The 22,312-nt window shown below is 45.2% G+C and overlaps 1 protein-coding gene across 2 annotated transcripts in view; it reads right to left on the bottom strand.

Moving 5' to 3' along the window:
* Nucleotides 1-13,796: 13,796 nt before the first annotated feature.
* The window catches only part of spef1 (sperm flagellar 1), a 63,091-nt gene continuing 54,575 nt past the window's right edge, over nt 13,797-22,312 (bottom strand). The window contains exon 7 of one of the 2 annotated variants that reach the window (XM_059946828.1): nt 13,797-21,768. In XM_059946828.1, coding sequence (XP_059802811.1) covers nt 21,649-21,768 — 120 coding nt within the window. In that variant the 3' untranslated portion in view covers nt 13,797-21,648. The remainder of the gene's footprint in view (nt 21,769-22,312) is intronic. The other variant, XM_059946824.1, reaches the window with a different exon arrangement.

Here is a 22,312-nt window from a genome sequence, read left to right as displayed (position 1 = left end):
GTCTTAGAGTCACGTTAATCACTATGCCACCATGGTCCGTTTCCCTTGTGACTGTGCGGGCTTCCCCAGCCGTCGGGATGCGCGGGTTGGTGAGTTAGGTGTCACTGTGAGTGGCAAAATTCGGCGTGGATTAGTGACGGTAAGGGAAGGAGTCTCAGGTGACAGGCATAGAGAGAGTGGGTGCTGGAGGTCGGTATGGAGTGGATGGGCTGAATTACAAACACCTATCACATTTCTCCCACTCCCCACTCTGCCGGTCACAGCGTCAGCCCTTTCCCGGGATCACTAAGCTGATCAGATTCCCACCACTGCCATCTGTATCTTATTCTGTAGAAAACTCAAACAAATCCCTCCCGGTTCTCAGTGACGTGTGGGCTGCCTGCTGAGTGCATTCTGCTTGCTCACTGTGCTCCTGGATCCGTGACCCAGGCTTCGTTCCCACAATCCTTGCCCCAACCCCCAAATGTCCTCTTCGACACTTCTGGCAGATCTTGACGCTGTAAAAATAAATCAGTGATGGGCTCCAGTTGCTTGTATTTCCTGTTTTAAAAGCACATTAACTGCTGAAAACGACAGGAAGGGATTGTGACTGAGCAGTGAATCACCATGTCGTATTGGCCAGGGAGCTCTGAACCTCTCCACAAGATCCAACAAGTTCTCCTGGTCCCATGAGCTCACACTAATTAACTGACTCCTCCATCCTGCTAAATTATGATGAGTTAACTGGTTACTGGCTGATAGACTGGTAACCAAGGTCCCAATTGTACTCACAAGAATCAAAATTAGGTTAAACACAACTGGCATTTGTCATGAAATTTGTTGGTTTACTGCAGCAGCACATTGCAATACAGAAATAGTCTAATTCTATATCTTATAGTCATCATCTAAACCAGCAAGTCTGTCGACAGTGGCTTTTACCTCCGCAGTGGTGCCATCATAATCCAGTGTCGGGCCACCCTTGTCTTTTATTCTTGAATGATCATACTGACCAGACATGGACTGTGCTGTCAGTGAGCTGCTAATCACTCACTGTCTTTAAACCATAAAAATGCCAGAGTCATAGTCACAGAGTCCCTTCCGCTCACATTCACCATGTCAACCTTTTTGACCAGCTACACTAATCCCATTTGCCCTCATTAGGATTGCATCCTTTTAATCCTTGCCTAGTTTTGTTTCTGTCTCTACATCTATTAAACAGAGAAATTCCACCCACTACTCTATCAGTGAGTTCCAGAGACCACCCACTCCCTAGAAAATCCCATCCCTCAGATCCCCTTTAAAACTCTGTCCTCTCACCTTCAACTTCTTCCCTATTGTTCTGATAAAATGGGAAAAAGATTCTATATACCCAAACTACGCCTCACACATCTCTATCTCATCACCCCCTAGCCTCCATCATTTCAGGATAAACAAACCCACCTTCTCCAATCTCTCCCCATAATTAAAATCTTCCTGTCCAGGGCAGCATCCTGGTGAATCCCCTCTACAGTCTCTCTATTCCAGTCACATCTGGTGAATCCCTCTGCACTCTCTCTATTCCAGTCACATCTGGTGAATCCCCTCTACACTCTCTCTATTCCAGTCACATCTGGTGAATCCTCTCTACACTCTCTCTATTCCAGTCACATCTGGTGAATCCTCTCCACACTCTCTCTATTCCAGTCACATCTGGTGAATCTCATCTTCACTCTCTCTATTCCAGTCAAATATTGGTGAACCTCCTTCTATTCTGAGGCTGTGCCCTCTGGTTCTCAACTCCACTATTATAGGAAATATTCTCTCCATGTCCACTCTATCTACCTGCGTTACTACTTAAAGAGAGCTAAAGATGTGAACCTCCAAAACCTGTGTCCTGGACATTTCTTAGTGCCTGGTCATTTACTGTATAATGTATACTATTTGACTTCCGAAGATGCATCTCCTCATACTTGTCAGGATTACACTCCCTCTGCCAACTCTCCACCCAACTTTCCACCTGAACCATATCCTGCTCTAGCCCCTGCCAACCTTTTTCACCAACCACAACACTGCAACTTTCATGTAACTATAAGCATACGATCTCTTACACTCACACCCATGTTAACGAAAGACTGTAGAGTTGGAGCAGAATTAGGACTTTTGGCTCATCATGTTTGCTCCGCCATTTCATTATGGCCACTCCATTTTCCCTCTCAATTCCATTCTCCTGGCTTCACCCTGTAACCTCTCCCTGACCAATCAAAAACCTATCAACCTCCACCTTAAATTTACCCATTGACTTGGTCTCTACAGCCGCCTGTAGCCACAAATGCTACAGATTCACCACCCTCTGGCTAAATAAATTCCTCCCCTTCTCTGTTCTAGACAGGCATCCTCTCTTTTGAGGCTGTTCTAGATTGTCCTAGACTCCCCCACTCCTCTCCATATCCACTCTGCCTAGACCTTTCAACATTCAGTGAAAATCCCCCCCCCCCCCCATTGACATATGTCACAAACAACGAGGGTCCCAGCACTGATCCCTATGGTACACCACTGGTCACAGACTTCCACCACCCTTTGTTTTCAAACTAATTCTGGATCCATTTCACCGGCTTGCTTTGACCCTTATGAGCTTTAACCTTCTTGACTAGTCTACAGTGTTCCTGTGGGGACCCACTCTTTTCATAGCTATGATCTTGCTCCTGATACACTTTTAGAATGTCCTGGAATTCTTCTCAATCCAACTTTCTTTGGGAATTTCTAACCAGCATCCCATCAAGGAACCCCACGACCCAGCTCTCTTCTTGCTGCTGCCATCAGGAAGAAGGTACAAGAGCTTCAGGACTCACACCACCAGGTTCAAGAACAGTTTTTAACCCTCAACCATCAGGCTCTTGAACCAGAGGGATAACCACATTCAACTTCACTTGCCCCATCATTGAAATATTCCCACAACCTATGGACTCACTTTCAACAACCCTTCATCTCGTTCTCAATGTTTATTGCTTATTTATCTATTATTATTAATAAATGGTGTGGTCTTTCATTAATTTTATTATGGATTTATTGAGTATGCCCACAAGAAAATGAATCCCAGGGTTGTATATAGTGACACATAAATACCCTGATAATCCATTTACACTGAACTTTGAACTCCATTGCCCCTCTCTCTCTCTCTGACTCACAGAAGTCACCTCCTGTCATATACTTCCACCTTTTTCCTGATGATTTATCACAACTTGTAATGTTGCTCAACATGCAAGATTATTCTTTACAGCCTCTGCTGTTGATAAAGGTTGAAGTAGATTAAATAGACATAGACTGACAGTTCTCAGATCCTTCTGAATCAGTAAAACATCTAGCAGGAAGTCTCACATTTTGAAAGTATCTTTCACCATCTCAAGACATCAATGAAATCATACAAAGGGATGTCACTGTCGTACTGACTAGAAACACGTTTTTGAATTTGTACCTTTTCAGCTGCTGGCTTAGTCAGGAGTAAGGGTTGCACTTTGTGATGGGACCAAGCACATTGGAGGACTTCACACAAGAAGCCCTGGAAATCGAGGACATTTTCTGTGGGTGGGGGTCCCAGTGAAGTGGAACAAATCCCTGTGAACCGACCCCAGAGCTGTTCTAATTTGACCACATAGGTCAGAGACCATTGGATCATGATGGGTGTGTGGCCAGGTTTACAGTTTGTACCAGAACTGAACTCTGTTGTACAAGAGGATGGAGTCACTTTGTGAGATGGCATTTGTTAGTTAACAAAGAACACACTTGATCATCAGAAATCAGACCACTAGAGAAATTCAATGGGACAGGCAGCAGTTGGAGGGGCAAATGGACAGTTGATGATTTGGTTTGAGACCCTCTTAAAATCATTTTGGAGATTAAACTCACAGCAGCAGTTTTAAATTGTGGATTTTATCTCAGTGATAGGGTCAGTGAGTGGGGTTCGTGAATGGTGGGGGATCATCTATTGCAATTAACACCAGACTGCTTGGCTGCAGATCTCACTGCAATGCAGTCAAACAGGAGGTCTTTATTCTGCATCTGTTGTCTCTCTGAAGGTGCCAGGAGTTTGAAAGCTCTAATTTTGAGACCACCTTTGATATCTTGCTGGCTCCAACAAGCTGTGACCTAGTTTGATTTATTGTGCAATGTTAGTTCCTGGAACAAGCGAAACAAGCTTCAGTTGAAAAATTAGGTGCAAAGTCACAACATTGGGAAATATAAGGCAAAAACAACTTAACCGCCAAGATGCTGATCTTTGTCTAGTTTTGACAAGGACTGTCAAATATTCTCAGTAAAACTGATTCTTCTCCCATTTAGAAAGATGTAGAAATGTACTCATCAGTGAAACTGGCTGTCCCACTGGGAAACTTCATCAGTGTAGCTTTTGGGTTTTTAACTTGAATTTATTTAAGCAAAGATCAAAGAGAATGCCTATCCTCACTTCTCCTGAAGGGGCAAGAACATAAGAAATAGGAGCAGGAGTAGGCCATCCGGCCCACCGAGCTTACCCACTATTCAATAAGATCATGGCTGATATGTCTGTAAACTCAGCTCCTTTTCCCCATAACCCTTAATTCCCTTACTATATAAAAATCTATCTAACTGTTTCTTAAATACATTTAGAGAGGAAGCCTCAACTGCTTCCCTGAGCAGAGAATTCCACAGATTCCCTACTCTTTGGGAAATATTTCTCCTCATCTCCATCCTAAATCTTTTCCCCTGAAGAGTCTTCTGATGATGTGTCCTCCTTGTACTGGTGTATCCCATCCACAGCTGAACCACCCATGAAAACATTTCAACACCAAACCTGGTTCATTCTACCTCTCAATCCTACCATCCTGGCTCCTGGTAACTTTCCCTGACATGATCTGCCTCATGAGAGAGCAGTAGTGACAGCCTCTTCACACAGCCTTTGCACACTCATGATAGCCTTTCCGTAATGAGGTGACCAGACTGAACACAAAACCCCTAGTGCAGTCTATCTATGGATTTAGGGAGAGTGTGTCAACTCTCTGTCTTCCTTGAGGGTAACTGGTGATCTGTTCCACGATTGTCTCTGACCTGATTTTACAGTGTGGACAATCTGTAATTCAAAATCACAATTTACCCAATAAAATAACAGGGGTTGTATTGATGGGGAAATGTTGATGTGTAAAATATTGGAAAGGGTGGAATTAGACAGCAGAAGAGGGAGGTTCATTCTGATGGAGGAAGTTTGAAAGAACGGGGACAGAAAATGTGGGAGAACAGATTACAGAGCCGCAGAACTCAATGATGGGGAGCTTACAGGGGCCCAAATAAGTGAAAAGTAGGGATCTCAGAGGAGTGGGTGGCTGGACCAAGTTGCAGGGACAGCGAGGGTGATTTGTGGAGCTGCTGATAATGGATGGGGAGGGTAAATGGGTCAGGGGAGGAGGTATGAAATGATTCACACCTGTCAGAACCCCTTTTCTACACCGTGTGAGGTTATAACCATATAACCATATAACAATCACAGCACGGAAACAGGCCATCGCGGCCCTCCTAGTCCGTGCCGAACTCTTAATCTCACCTAGTCCCACCTACCCGCACTCAGTCCATAACCCTCCACTCCTTTCCTGTCCATATACCTATCCAATTTTACCTTAAATGACACAATTGAACTGGCCTCTACTACTTCTACAGGAAGCTCATTCCACACACTCTGAGTAAAGAAATACCCCCTCGTGCTTCCCTTAAACTTCTGCCCCCTAACTCTCAAATCACGTCCTCTCATTTGAATCTCCCCTACTCTCAATGGAAACAGCCTATTCACGTCAACTCTATCTATCCCTCTCAAAATTTTAAATACCTCGAACAAATCCCCCCTCAACTTTCTACGCTCCAATGAATAGAGACCTAACTTGTTCAACCTTTCTCTGTAACTTAAGTGCTGAAACCCAGGTAACATCCTAGTAAATCGTCTCTGCACTCTCTCTAATTTATTGATATCTTTCCTATAATTCAGTGACCAGAACTGCACACAATATTCTAAATTTGGCCTTACCAATGCCTTGTACAATTTTAACATTACATTCCAACTTCTGTACTCAATGCTTTGATTTATAAAGGACAGCGTTCCAAAAGTCTTCTTCATCACCCTATCTACATGAGACTCCACCTTCAGGGAACTATGCACTGTTATTCCTAGATCTCTCTGTTCCTCTGCATTCCTCAATGCCCTACCATTTACCCTGTATGTTCTATTTGGATTATTCCTGCCAAAATGTAGAACCTCACACTTCTCAGCATTAAACTCCATCTGCCAATGTTCAGCCCATTCTTCTAACCGGCATAAATCTCCCTGCAAGCTTTGAAAACCCACCTCATTATCCACAACACCTCCTACCTTAGTATCATCGGCATACTTACTAATCCAATTTACCACCCCATCATCCAGATCATTTATGTATATTACAAACAACATTGGGCCCAAAACAGATCCCTGAGGCACCCCGCTAGTCACCGGCCTCCATCCCGATAAACAATTACCCACCACTACTCTCTGGCATCTCCCATCTAGCCACTGTTGAATCCATTTTATTACTCCAGCATTAATACCTAAGGACTGAACCTTCTTAACTAACCTTCCATGTGGAACTTTGTCACCAGTCAAGGCCACATTCAGCTTCCCAATCCAAGGCATTTGCAGAAAATTCAGGAGGTTGTAATATTACTTGTTTTGGCAGAGGAAACTCACAGGATGGTAGGGAATGTGTCAAACACCCTTTGCAATATCAGGCTCCATTTCTTTCATCAGAAAATTTGGAGGATAGGAAATGACTTGACAGAAGTATACAAGATGGTAAGAGACACAGATTGAGTGGACAGCCAGAGACTTTTTCTCAGGACAGGAATGCCTAATAATAGGATAATACAAGGAGCATGAGTTTAGAATGCTTGGGGGAAAGTATAGGGGGGATGTCAAAAGTAAGTTTTTAACACAGGAAGTGGTGAGTGTGTGGAATGTGCTGCCAAGAGTGGTGGTAGAGGCAAATGCATTAGAGACACTTAGACAGGCACATGGATGATAGAAAATGGAGGCTATGTAGGAGAGAAGGTTTAGATTGATCCTGGAGTAAGTTAAATGGCTGGCACAACATTGTGGGCCAAAGGGCCTGTATTGTGTTGTACTGTTCTGTGTTCTATAAAACAAGTGACATAGCCTAAGTCAGCAGCTCTCGAAAAGTACAAGCTAGGTTAATGAAGTCTTTTTAAATCTTTCCTACCCAGTATTGGGTCTCAAGTGCAGCATCTTAGTGACAAAGGTCAATACACTGCCTGTGACCTTACTCTGTGTTTGTACAAGCTTTTGATGAATGGCTGCCTCTGATCTCTCCTGTTTGACTGGCTGTACACTTGGACCGCTTCTGTTTTATCTCACCCCAAGAAAAGAAACTGAAGTATGCGGTGGTGAGCTGGACGTTCCTGTTGAAAGTGATCTCATCCCCAAATGCTCGATCATCTCCCAACTTCACATTCTGATTGGTAAGGCCGTTTTTACAACAGAATTATCTCTGAGCATAAATCAGAGAGAAAGAATTAGTGGTTAATCACTGTATTGTAACCAAGAAAGAAACTGCAATCCATGGAAAGTAATCATCAGCACTGAACCACAGCTGCAGGAGAGGGAGTCACTGCCTCTCCATGTGAACAAGCTCCCACTGGCAGGGAAGATTTCACAGTTTTCCTTCGATTGACTGAGTGGATCATTACACATCGGCCGGTGATGGTCTTCCATCCTTCGGTGCCTGTCTGTGACTGCTCAGTATGTTTCCTTATACCATACAGTACTGGGCAAAAACCTTAGCTAGGGTGCCTAAGACTTTTGCACTATACTGCCGCCACAAAAAGAGAAAACTAATTTCATGATAAACGTAAGTGATGATCAACCTGATTCTGATATGGGTCTCTATTGTGGATTAAGAGTGGGAAGGGGGCAGGGAGTGGGGAATTGAGGTTGGGAAAAGGGGAAGGGAGAAGAGAGAGAGTGGGAGGCACCAGAGAGACATTCTGTAATGATCAATAAACCAATTGTTTGGAATCAAATGACCTTGCCTGGTGTTTCAGGGCTGCGTGTGTCTGCACCTGCACCACCTTTCGCCCCTGGCACTCCTTCTCTGCCACCTGTCCCACACCCCTCCCACAGCACTCCACCCTCACCATTCTCAGCTTCCTTTGCTCCCATTTGAAAACAAACACACACACACACACACACACACACACATTCCTAAGACAATTACACAGTACTGTAGGAGGGGAGTGGAAGGAGGTGACCTGTCAGATGGTGATCACACAAATGAGAACCAAAGAATAGGAGTAGGAGGAGGCCACTGTGGCCTTCAAATCCGGCCCACCATTTAATTTGATCCTGGCTGATCTATCCAGCCTCAACTCCTTTTATGAGCCATTCCTGCCATTCCTTGATCTTTCAAATTTTTATCTGTCCCCATCTTCAGTTTATCTACCAACCCATCCCCCACTGCCCTCAGGGCTGAGAAGTCCAGAGATCCAACCTCCGAGAGAAGATATTTTGGAATAATTAAAGACAAATCAGTGATCGAAAGAGGAATAGGAGGAGAGAGAGAGAGAGAGAGATAGGCAGAGAGAGACAGAGAAAGAGACAAGACACAGAAAGAGATGCAGAGAGAGAATGATAAAGAGAATTAGAGAGGATGAGAGAATGAGAGATCGAGAGAGAGAGAGCGAGGGAGAGAGAAAGGGTGACAGACAGATACAGAATGTGAATCAGAGAGAAAATGTGAAAGACAATTCGAGAGGATGAGAGAGAGAGAGATATTTATACATATAGTATTTGTAAAAACATTTTATTGTAAGTGTACTGGTGAATAAGTAGAGCTGTAAAGCTACTGTCTCCCTGTTCCTACAATCCAGGATCAGTTTTGCCTGCACATTCTGCTCTGGTTCCTGCCACACCCCAAAGGCCTGTGAGTTGGTGGGTGATTGGCCACTGTGTGGTGAACTACATATACCTGTCTGGACACGCCCCCTCCGCTGACTGCTCCTGTGGCTCCTCCCACAGACCCCGGTATAAAGGCGATTGGAGCCACAGACCCTTCCTCAGTCTCCAGGATGTTGTGTGATGGTCACTTGCTGCTTGTGCTTTCTTCCAGCCAATTAAAGCCTACCTTAACCCATGTCTCAGAGTTATTGATGGTGCATCACACTGTGAACTCCCACATCCCAAAGGCCTGTGAGTTGGTGGGTTGATGAGTGACTGGACCCCTGGGTTGAGTGTAAGTGGCTGTTTGGTGGTCAGTGCAGCCTAACCTGTTTCAATGCAGTATTACTCTGACCGGTATTCCCTGGCTGTGTCTGTGAGGATTGACATGTTTGGTTTGTGGTTGGGAATGTGGGAAAGGGGTTTGTTCTGCTGAACATTGTAGGTATGCTATGTTTTCACCAGAATGGCTGGCACTACTAGCAGGCTGCCCGAGCTCACTCCCAGGTAGTGTTGGTTGTTAATGCAAATGACACATATTACTGTATGTTTCTGTATACTGTACATATAATAAATAAATCTGAATCTGTTTGTTGAACCATAAGTCCCTGGTTGTTTCTCTGAAGTTTGTCTGACTCTGCCTTTATCAACAACTCACCATCCATGGGCCTGGGTCTCCAGCTTTTCAGCAGCCCTCTGCCTGGGCTGAACACTCAATTGTCCCTTCAGAACACATATCTTGCTCTTACAAAGTCCCTGAAGTTGCTGAGTATCTGCCTCACACCTCTGGCCAAGTTTAGCACCTTTCACCAGTACCATTGCCTAAACACCCTGAGAAGACACTTCACAGTAGGACGGGCCACTGACGTGATGCTTAATGGTGGGGGGGGGGGATTGTTTCACAGTTGCCTACAGTTATTGGGTCATCTACACACTGATGCCAGGATGTGCATTACCCAACGTCAACCACCAAAATCTGACACCGGGTTAGCTGGACGATGAGGTGCACCAGCCTGTTCAGGACCCCCAGACCAAATCTCAAGGATACATGCCTGGGTACAGCTTCACATTACCCACAGTGGGATGTCCATGCCAGTTCCAGGGAGCCCATCTTCCATCCCTGCCTCACTGGGGTGGAATAGTTCTCGAGGTGGATGGGACTGTCGTTCCCGGGGTGGCTGGACCCTCTTCCCAGGGTGAGTGGGCCCTCGTTTCCGTGAGCGTGGCCATGGGCTGCTGGATTGGTCTGTCACACCGATTAATCAGACACAGTGGCAGCGGCGTGTCACACTCCACCTACGAATTCTGATTCAGTTCACTTCCAGAAAGCTGAGAGTAAGACATGGGAATTTTACCGATTACTCCGTGAAAGTCACAGCAGGTGGCTGCTGCACAACACCTTTGTGGCCCAGTGCATCTTGCTGCATCCTCACCATCCTCAAGTCCAAACCCCCTCTGAGCTCAAACTTCTGTCCTCTGCAGGTTCAACACCAGGTTCCTCACTGTCATATGAGGTTGTTTACCATCAATGGAACAAAACTGACAGCACAGTGATAAAAAATAAAATTAGACAATTCCTTCCTGTACAATGAACACTTCTGTTGATTGGTCATAAAGCATTTTGACCTTTGCTGAGATTATGAAGGCCGTGCTATCAATGCTAGTCTGTCCTAAACCCATGGAACCAAATTAAACTCATTAACCTCAACCAGAATGTGCTGGTGTCGGAGCCAAATATGGAGAAAGGGCTTTTGAAATTCTCTGAAAAACACTTGCACATCACATAAACAATTGATTACTTCTGTGAGCAAGACTGGGATCCTTTCACTGAGTTGTGTGAAGGTCAATGAGACTCATCTGCTACAACTTATTTTTTCCATTGATTTGAGGATCAGTTTTCCCCCCAATTATTGGTGTTACAATGCACAATCAAGAGCCTGTGATCGCACAGCCTGTGTATTTATAACTGCTGATTAAACCTCAGCTTATAACATTACATACCAAGCAGTGTAAATCACAACCTTCAGGAAAAATTGCTTCTTAGTTTTGAAGAAATTCCCTCACACATCAATCTTAGCAGTCACTTAATACCTCCAGTTACTGCCTAAAGAGGCTCTACTCTTAGACGATTATAATCCAGGAATGGCTCACAATATCACTAACCCACTCTGCAGTGTCTGTTCCTGTTGTGTCCCAGGCTAACATGGGTTAGTAACTCTGCTCAGGACAGGGTAATGCAACCCATTGCACCAAACAACCATCTCTGATCAGTGCCAACAGTAACACAATATAGAAACACACACAAAATGCTACAGGAACTCAGCAGGTCAAGCAGCATCTATGGAGAGGAATAAACAGACAATGTTTTGGGCCAAAACCCTTCATTGGGACTAGAAAGGAAGGGAGACGAAGCCAGAGTAAGAAGCATCGTACCATAGATGCAGAACAGTGCAGAGACTGTCATGCACACAACAGCAGAACAGTGTGGGGACTCAAGACGTACGAAAAAGCTGGATGAACTCAGCAGGTCAGGCAGCATCCGTTAAAAGGAGCAGTCAACGTTTCGGGTTGAGACCCTTTGTCAGGACTAAAGAAGGAGGGGGCAGGGGCCCTACAAAGAAGGTGAGGGGAGGGTGGAAAACCAATCAGAGGAAAGATCAAGGGGTGGGGGAGGGGAAGCAGGGAGGGGATAGGCAGGAGAGGTGAAGAAGGAATCAAAGGGGAAAGCACTATGGGTAGTAGAAGAAGGCAGAGTCATGAGAGGTGATAGGCAGCTAGAAGAGGAGACAGAATGAAGGTGGGATGGGGGAAGGGAGAGGGAGGGAATTACTGGAAGTTGGAGAATTCGATGTTATTACCAAGGGGCTGGAGACGACCCAGACGGTAGATGAGATGTTGTTCCTCCAACCGAAGTTTGGCCTCATCTTGGCAGTAGAGGAGGCCGTGTATGGACATATCCGAATGGGAATGTGAAGGAGAGTTGAAGTGGGTGGCAACCGGGAGATCCTGTCTGTTGTGGCGGACAGAGCGTAGGTGCTCGACGAAGTGGTCCCCCCAATCTGTGTCGGGCCTCGCCGATGTAGAGGAGGCCGCACCAGGAGCACCGGATGCAATAGATTACCCCAACAGAATCACAAGTGAGGTGTTGCCTCACCTGGAAGGATTGTTTGGGGCCCTGAATGGTGGTAAGAGATGAGGTGCAGGGACAGGTGTAGCACTTAGCACAGTGTGGGGACTATCGTGCACACAACAGCAGAACAGTGCAGAGACTCATGAATACAACAGTAGAACAGTGTGAAAACTGTTGTGCACATAACAGTAGAACAGTGCGAGGACTGTCGTGCACAGAACACTAAAACATTGCAGAGACTGTTGTGCACACGACAGAACTTTCCTATCAAGGCAGGGTGGTGGTCATAAACCAGTTGGTGGCCTCCATGTTGTGATACCGGATAGTCACCTTGGCCCCTCCTGCCCTTTTGTTGCGAGAATGCAGAGGAAGTTAGTGGACTTCTTCTGGGGTAACAGGAAACTCTTTGTCTCCACAGCAGTCTTGAGTATCCCAGTGGGAGAGGGTGGACAGTCGTTGGTGTGTGTACGTACGCGACTGGCGGCTCACTGCCTCAGGACTCTGCAAAGATTCGTGTGCCGAGTGCCCTCCCAGTTGGCACGTGTTGGCGATATTCTTCCTCTGGAGGGGCTGCTGTCTTCAGGAAGATATGCGGCTACTGCTGGCAGGCATCAGCTGTGCTGCTTGCCTGGCTTCTATCAGGACCTACTGAGAGTCTGGAACATGGTCGCCTCAGGCCAGGAATCCCCTCCTCTGGCAGAAGGCAGAGTCCTGGCCGACCCTTGCCCTACCTCAGTGGGTGTCGGTGCGACTCAGGTGTGTGGACCGACTCAGGCTGAGCTGCTTGTCGGGCCCAGGCCCCACAATCTTATCCGAGAGCCGAGACCACATAACTTGAGCCGTCTCTCCTCGACACCCACAATGCCATTCAGGGATGCAAGTAGGAGGTAGTTGTATGGGCTGCTGCTCCACACCCTCCACTTCCTTGCTCTTGTCCACCGTCCCGACACGCCATGGTGGTCGGTCTTTCCACCCGGAGGTGAGGTGGGTCCCCACTGGAAGGCCCTTTACGAGGGGGTTCTTCCCAAGCACCTGGGGGATCTTGGCTGGAGGGTGCTGCATACAGCGGTGCCCTGCAATATGTTCTTTAGTTTGTACACGGATCTCCCACCCGCATGTCATTTCTGCGGGCTGGAGGAGACCGTGTACCACATGTATCTGGAGTGTGCGAGGCTGCAGCCCCTATTTGCGTACTTGCGTGGGCTGCTTCTCGCTTTCTGGTTGCATTTTAGCCCCACCCTATTTATATATGGTCATCCAGTAAGGAGGGGGGCATGGAGGGATGAGGATGTCCCTATTAACTTGCTCCTGGGGCTGGCAAAAACAGCTATCCGAGGGTCTTGGAAATGGGTGGCGGGAGGATCTCCCCGGGCAGACTGCCTGGCAATGTTTAGAGTGTATGTTCATGCTCAGGTAAATATTGAAAAGGAGCACGCGCAGTCCACAGTGACCTTAGAGGCACTCTGGGACCGTTAGGGTCTGCGGGGTGGAAATGCTATCTGTCATTGATAGAGATGGGAATATTTTGGTTTAATGGGTATTGACTATTTATAGTGAAGTAATTGTGTTAGTCACTGTTTTGTATATATTGTATAGCACCGATATTTGTAATATAGGAATTTTGATTTTAAAAAAAGAACAAAACAGTGCAGAGACTGCCATGCACTCAACAGTAGAACAGTGTGGAGACTGTTGTGTATTATTTATATACATTATATATTGATATACAGCAACCACGATTGAATGGTGAGCAGACACAAAGTTCAAAACTAATTTATTTATATATTGATACTCAGCGCGAAACAGGCCTTTCTGGCTCTTCAAGCCGCGCTGACCGACAAACCATGATTTAACCCTAGCCTAATCACAGAACAATCTACAATGACCAATTAACCTATTAACCAGAGCACCCAGAGAAAGCCCCCGCATTCCATGGGGCGAATGTACAGACTCCTTACAGATGATGTCAGAATTGAATTCCGAGCTCTGATGCACTGAGCTGAAATAACATCATGCTAACTGCTATGCTACCTTGGCATCCATTATCAAAGTACGTATGTGTCACCATATACTACCCTGAGATTCATGTACTTAAGATAATGCACAGTAGCTACAAAGAAACACAAAAGAGTCAATGAAAACTGCACACACCAAAGATGGCATACAACCAATGTGCAAAAGATAAACTATGCAAATACAGAGAGAATAAAAATAAACAAAATATACTTTATTCAAAAATAAAATTAAGTACAATAAACCATTCAATGTCTCTCAATCCTTTACAAATGTTTCCATTACGGTCTTTACATTTCCACACTTTTAGCCACCCAGATGGCACTCTGTTATTTCATATTTACATACCCTTGTTGAGGGGTGCACACCCTGCCACCCTACCCCTCAACTCCCGCGGCAGAAGAACCCTGCACTGTGGTCCTTCCCCACCGGGCTCCTGCGGTGGTTGCACCAAGTTTGAGTGCGTCCCTCAGCACGTACTCCTGCAGCTGAGAATGTGCCAGTCGGCAGCATTCCCCTATGGACATCTCCGTGTGCTGGTAGACTATCAAGTTTTGGGCCGACCAAAGAGCATCTTTCACTGAGTTGATGATCTGCCAGCAGCACTGGATGTTGGTCTCCGTGTGCGTCCCCGGGAACATCCCATAGATCAGAGTCCTCTGTCACGCAGCTGCTGGAGATGAATCTTGACACTGTCCTTTCCATCCTCCTCCACGCCTTCTCTGCAAAGCCACAGTGTGCAAAGAGGTGGGTCACCGACTCCTCCTCACTGCAGTCCTCCCGTGGGCAGAGGGGTGTGGAGACGACATTCCGGGTGCACAGGAGGGATCTGACTGGGAGGGCCCCTCTCACCGTCAGCCAGGTGAGTTCTTGGTGCTTGTTTGTGAGGTCTGGCGATGAGGCATTTTGCCAGATGAACTGGATGGTCTGCTCAGGGATAATGTCTGGGCATGTCTACTCCACTGGTATTTACACCCTTGTAGTCCATCCTTCCTGATTGGTTAGCCCCAGTCAATCAGGTTTCGGCTCTGTGTATACAACATTAGAACAGTGCAGTGATTGTCGTGCGCACAACAGTGCAGTGTGGGGACTGTCATGCAGTCTGAAGCTGAATTAACAGAAATGCTGAAGTGTTAAGAACCAAATAGACCATAGGATCATGAGATATTTGAGCAGAAATAGGCGATTCTACCCATTGTGTCTGCTCTGCCATTCTAACATAGCTGATTAATTGTCTCTCTTAACCCTTTCTCCCTGTAACCTTTGACATCCTCACTAATCAAGAACTTATCATCCTCTGGTTTTAATATACTTGGTTGCTTGGCCTCCACAGCCACCTGTGGCAATAGATTCACCACTCTCTGGCTAAAGAAGTTCCTTCTCATCTCTGTTCTAAAGGAAAGACCCTCTATTATGAGGCTGCGCCCTCTGGTCCTAGACTCACCCATTATAGGAAACACCCTCTCCATTTTCACTCTGACTAGATCTTTCAATATTCGAAAGGTTTCGATGAGATCCCCCCTCATTCTTCTAAACTCCAGTGAGTACAAGCCCAGAGTCATCAAATAGTCCTCACACGTTAACCCTTTTCATTTCAGGAATCACTCTTGTGAACCTCTTCTGAACCCTCTCCAATGCCAGCACATCTTTTCTTAGATAAGGGGTCCAAAGCTGCTCACAATATTCCAGATGTGGGCTGACCAATACCTTATAAGGCCTTAGCATTGCATCCTTGTTTTTATATTCTAGTCCTCTGGAAAAGAATGCTAACATTGGATTTGCCTTCCTTTCCACCGAATGAACCTGCAAGTGGGCCTTCAGGAAATCCCCCAAGAGGACTCCCAAGTCCCTTTGCGTCTCTAATTTCTGAATTGTCTCCCTGTTTAGAAAATAGTCTATGCCTTTATTCCTTTTACCATAGTTCATGACCATACACTTCCCCACACTATATTCTATGTGCACCTTCTTTCCCCATTTTCCAATCTGTCTGTCCTCCTGCAGACTCCTTACTTCCTCAAAATTACATGCCCCTCAATCTTTCTTCAAATAACTGAAAGACGGAGAGTTCAGGGTCCAAGAACATGGCAGGTCCACCAGGAAGGGGAAGTCAGCAAGGGGACGGATTCAGCGGTCTGCCAGCAGTGGGGAAGAAGCTGTTCCTGCATTTTCTCCCAGAAGCTAAAAGAGAGAAAAGGGAATGGCCAGGGTGGCAGGTGTCCCTGATGATACTGTCAGCCTTCCTGCAGCAATGTACCATGAAGATGGACAGGATAGAATGGTGTGATGACCCTTTACTACTCTCTGCAAGTTGCATTGCTCCACAGCAGAGCAGATGGCATCCCAGGCTGAGATGTAAGCAGTCAGGATATTTTTTACACCATATCTGTAGAAAGTGTCCTTGTTTTTATGTTGGGACCAAAATGCTGACTCCTTGCAGCTTGGTGGGGTCACCTTCCCCAGCGGTGGGAAAGATGCAGGAGTCAATTATAAAAGATGAAATAGCGGCACATTTGGATAGCAGTAACAGGATTGGTCTGAGTCAGCATGGATTTATGAAGGGGAAATCATGCTTGACTAATCTTCTGGAATTTTTTGAGGATGTAACTACGAAAATGGACAAGGGAGAGCCAGTGGATGTAGTGCACCTGGACTTTCAGAAAGCCTTTGATAAGGTCCCACATAGGAGATTAGTGGGCAAAATTACAGCACATGGTTTTGGGGGTAGGGTACTAACGTGGATAGAAAATAGGTTGGCGGACAGTAGGCATTAACGGGTCCTTTTCAGAATGGCAGGCAGTGACTAGTGGGGTACCACAAGGCTTGATGCTGGGACTGCAGCTGTTTACAATATACATTAATGATTTAGATGAAGGGATTAAAAGTAACATTAGCAAATTTGCAGATGACACAAAGCTGGGTGGCAGTGTGAAATATGAGGAGGTTGGGAGAATGCAGGGTGACTTGGACAGGTTGGGTGAGTGGGTAGATGCATGGCGGATGCAGTTTAATGGGGATAAATGTGAGGTTATCCACTTTGGTGGCAAGAACAGGAAGGCAGATTACTATCTGAATGGTGTCAAGTTAGGAAAAGGGGAAGTACAACGAGATCTAGGTGTCCTTGTTCATCAGTCACTGCATGTAAGCATGCAGTGAAGAAAGCTAATGGCATACTGGCCTTTATAACAAGAGGAATTGAGTATAGGAGTAAAGGGGTCCTTCTGCAGCTGTACAGGGCCCTGGTGAGACCCCACCTGGAGTGTTGTGTGCAGTTTTGGTCTCCAAATTTGAGGAAGGACATTCTTGCTATTGAGGGAGTGCAGCATAGGTTCACGAGGTTAATTCCCAGAATGGCAGGACTGTCATATGTTGAAAGATTGGAGCGACTGGGCTTGTATACACTGGAATTTAGAAGGATGAGAGGGGATCTGATTGAAACATATAAGACTATTAAGGGATTGGATACGCTAGAGGCAGGAAACATGCTCCTGATGTTGGGGAAGTCCAGAACCAGAGGCTACAGTTTTAGAATAAGGAGTAGGCCATTTAGAACAGAGTTCAGGAAAAACTTTTTCACCCAGAGAGCTGTGGATCTATGGAATGCTCTGTCTCAGAAGGTAGTGGAGGCCAGTTCTCTGGATGCTTTCAAGAAAGAGTTAGATAGAGCTTTTAAAGATAGTGGAGTCAAGGGATATGGGGAAAAGGCAGGAACGGGGTACTGATTGTGGATGATTAGCCATGATCACATTGAATGGTGGTGCTGGCTCAAAGGGCCGAATGGCCTACTCCTGCAGCTATTGTCTGTTGTCAGGACACAGAGATGTGAGTAACACTCTCTGTCAAGGGGATTAGACAGATCTTTAGTTCACAGAATCTCCAAACTTTTGATGTCTGTCTCCAATGTCAAACATGCTATAACTAAAATAACCAGTCATTATTCAGCCACACTCCTTCCTATGGCAACTTGTCCAGATCATGTTCCATCATCAGCTCTTCCGTATCGCCTTTCAACAGTGTTTGCTGACTATCCTTAAAGTAATGGATACCATCCTTACTGGACCCGAGCCAGACCTGAGCTCATCTTGACTCACTCTAACCACAAACTTAATTCTGCCCATTGGGTCTACATGGAATCACAGTGTGTCTGGGTGAATCTGCGATTCCTTCATACCGAACATGTTGACACCAGTGAAGTTCACTCTGTGGATACATGGTAGATCAGGGTTTCTGTGTACAGCAGATAAGAACTGTAAGATATTCATCTCCGAAAGATTGGCAGATGGAGTTCAATGGGGACTGGGGGCTGGGTGGGAAGGAAGTGGTGCGAGGAGCTGCAGTTTGGCAGGTCAAATGTAAGGGAACATTAAATATCAAGATCCTTCTGGGTGCAAGTCCACAAGTCCCTGAAAGTGGCAAGACAAGCAGATAGCGCAGAAAAGAAGGTATATGGCATGCTTGCCTTCATTGGTCATGGTATTCAGCACAAAGATGGCAGGTCAGATGGCAATTGTATAAATCTTGGTCAGGACATTTGGAATATTGGGTATGAAAGAGGGGCAGGAACAGAGGAGGGTGGGATAGGAGAGGCAGGATCATGTAAGAGGGTGAGGTAGGAAGGGCAGGAACATGGAGGGGTAGGAATGGAGAGGGTGATGTAGGAGGGGCAGGAACTGGGAGGGGGTAGGTAGAGTAGAAACATGGAGGGGGAATGAGAGATCGGAAACTGCCCAGCCCAGTAGTGAGGTAATATGGTAAGAATAGGAGGTAGAACCAGAGATTGCAGGTGCTGAAATCTGAAAAGCTCAGCAGACCCCGTGGGATGCAAATACTCAGGTTCAGGTCCATTTTGACCGTTACTAACTTGAAACATTAACTCTGTTTCAGCAGACAGAAACAAAGTTAAAAGGAGCAAGAGGAGACCGACTGACCCCTCAAGCTTGCCCCAACATTTTGTAAGTTAATGGCTGACCAGCTCCAGGTCTCATCTCCCCTGCTGTTTCTGTCTGCACAGATGCTGCCTAACATACTGGAACTTCCAGTACTTTCTCTCCTTATTTCTGTTAAAGTGTTCTCTGAATTCTGCTTGAAAAGGTCAAAATGAAATGGCTTTGAGTTATGAAGGACAGTATTACACTGATCTGAATCATCCAGGGTCTTACAAATTTCATGGCTTGAACAGTCAGTGTGATTAAACACCAGACTGTTTTAATTTAGCTCCTTTTGGTATCATCCTTGTACCAATGAGTTAACCTCAAACAAACTGTATCACTCCACAAGACTAAGCTTATCTCTGACCACTTTTTCCAAACAATTGCTTACATCACTGAGATATTTGCTGGACTCTATGCTGCAGATCAGTCTTGTGTCAACATTTGCTTCCTTGGAGAAGCAGTTTTCCACTTGCAGGGCCCAGGGAATTAAGTTGCAATGAATTGTTTGTCTGCTAGAAAATATTTGTACAATTATTAAAGCTACAGTCAAAGTTGTCCCTCTTATCTTTAACAATGCAACCAACATTAGCCAATGTTGTTGACCTAAGCCTCAAAATCTCATTTGATTTGTATAACACTGAAGTTTGCCACCAAACATAGATAGATTACACCAAATCCACACAAAGGAATGCCCAGACAATTATTAATAATAAAACTTGATTATTTGCAGAAGAAATTTCTCTAAAAAATGTTATTTTAGAAGTTTAATCCATATGTAAGCCATGTGGAATTTATAAGCTGCCAGCTTTAAAATGTAAATAAAAAGTTCACATAAAAGTCTAACAATGGGATAGTTACTGAGGGATTTGGGGGATTTTGTGCTTATCTTTTCAAATGTCCGATGCATGGAAACAATTGTGAGGGTCTCAGCAATGCTTCTCCCAGGGAGAAACTTAATTGCATCATCATCTTTCCAGCATTAGCGGCTAATGTGGTCAGAACAATCATGTAAAGAATTTGTCTTCCACCAGACTGCTGCTGCTTTGGTTTTCCAGGAGACAGGGGAAGTTTTGAACCTCTGAGTTCCCACATTCCTCCTGGCAGCTGGAGGTACTGCTGTCAGACAGAACATTCTCGTGGGGTAACAGTGGGGGGAGAGGATGTGCAGGAACAAAAGCAGCAGCAAACATCTCAGCAGTTCCTATCTTGTCCTTTCTGATGGAACTTCATACTGTAGGGTGGATTTAATCCTACTTTATTAATCCCCATTTAATCCCACTTATGCCTGAGACATGCAATCTGAACTGAACATTATCTCATGTGTGTCAGAGATCACTGGCCATATCTCGCGTGTGGGGGCTCTATCTGGTGCTACAGAGGTCAGGAGGGGGTGCAGTTAATGGTGTAGTTGAAGAAACAAGGATGAGGCAGGTGAGGTCTGCCTGGGATTCTCAGCAAGGGTCAGGTCAAAGTTCAAAATTCAAAGTGAATTTATTATCAAAGTACCATATACAACACTAAGATTCATTTTCCCTCAGGCATTCTCATCAATCGATAGAATAATAACTATAACAGGATCAATGCAGAAGACAACTAACCATGCAAATGCAAATATAAATAAATAGGCAGCATAGTTTTAAGGCGCTTGGAAGAGAGGATGTCAGGGGTAAGTTTTTCACACAGAGAGCGGTGGATCCACGGAATGCACTGCCAGCGACGGTGGTGGAGGCGGATACAATAGGGTCTTTTAAGAGACTTGTGGATAGGTACATGGAGCCTAGAAAAATGGAGCACTGTGCAGCAGAGTAATTCTAGGCAGTTTCTAGAGTAAGTTACATAGTCGGCACAACATTGTGGACTGAACAGCCTGTAATGTGCTGTAAATTTCTATGTTCTATGCTGCTGCTTTGATTACTTATTTAATTGGATCGGCACAACATTGTGAGCCGAAGGGTCTGTTCCTGTGCTGTATCATTCTGTGGTGTAAGAAAGGTGTGTACCACAGGATTACAGACAACTCACCATATCTGTTCTACAGCACTGTGGTCTCACGTGGATGCGCTGAGTTATATCGCCTAACTGCAGGCAGGCTCACTTTAATGTTGCATGCAATCACTGTCTGATGAGCATGGGTTAAATCCAGTTCTATTTCCAACTCTGCAATAAATTCAATGTGTTTAACATCATTTACTGTGAAAGGCAGCCATTCTCTGGAGTTAGTCTGGACTCTACTGCTCAGTATAACCAGACAGAACATGGCTTATTCATGTTCCATGTTTTACTGTAGAAATTACACATCTCGACCAGCAGTAAAACATTGTACAAAGAGTAGAATCTATGTCTGTGGTAACTACTTTCACCACTTAAGAAACTATTAATTTTTTAGGGTATTTAGATAAGAACTAATGACATCTCTGAGCTTTTCTGGTTGCTTAAGTAGAAGATTGCACTGGGACTGGGACACAGTTGGTTGTGACAGGCACTGGCAAGTTTGACTCTAGGAGATGGCTCAGAGTCCCTGTAATCCCTAGAGCCTAATGCACACACACACATATCCACCAAGAACACATCCACCACATGTTTCTCCCCTACAAAGATGTAAAAGATTTTTTTTGATTTAGTTATTGACAGTTTGCTATCTCCTTTGCTTTCTGTTTCTTCAAATGCCTTGTCAGGTCATCAATTCGCAGGTCCTTCAGCTGAACCAGATGCTCAAGTCTCTGTACTTTCATCTGCAGAATCTAACAAAGCAAAGATTAAACTTTCAGCAGAATTACAGCATATCAGCAGCACCACACAGCAACCTGAACTCTTGCAATGAAATGCAGACCCCTTAACAATTAAATAACAAAATGGCCAGCCCCAAATTATTGAGCAGTGTCCATTCACATTCACTGCTTTCTGCTCTGTACCTTTTGGATACAATGATTAGAAAATGCTTTCAGACTATATACGTTTTTAGTAAAGATGAAAGATTAGCTTTATTTGTCACATGTACATGGAAACATATAATAAGTCACTTGCATTAATGACCACAGTCCAATGATATGCTGGGGGTAGTCTGCAAGTGTTGCCACGCTTCCAGCGCCAACATGGTATACCCACAACTCACTAACCCTAACCCATACAGCTTTTGGAAAGTGGGATGAAACCACAGCACCCTGAGGAAATGCATGCGTTCATGGGAAGAACATTTTAACTTCTTCAGACAGTGGCGAATTCAGAACCCTAATTGCTGGCACTGTGAAGTGTTACACTAACTATGTTGCCTTGTTGTGTTTCCTT

This window comes from Hypanus sabinus, chromosome 21 (genome assembly GCF_030144855.1).
Source record: "Hypanus sabinus isolate sHypSab1 chromosome 21, sHypSab1.hap1, whole genome shotgun sequence".
NCBI classification, from domain to species: Eukaryota; Metazoa; Chordata; class Chondrichthyes; order Myliobatiformes; family Dasyatidae; genus Hypanus; species Hypanus sabinus.
Note: the sequence above shows the minus strand (reverse complement) of the source record. Positions and strands in the feature narration are given on the sequence as shown.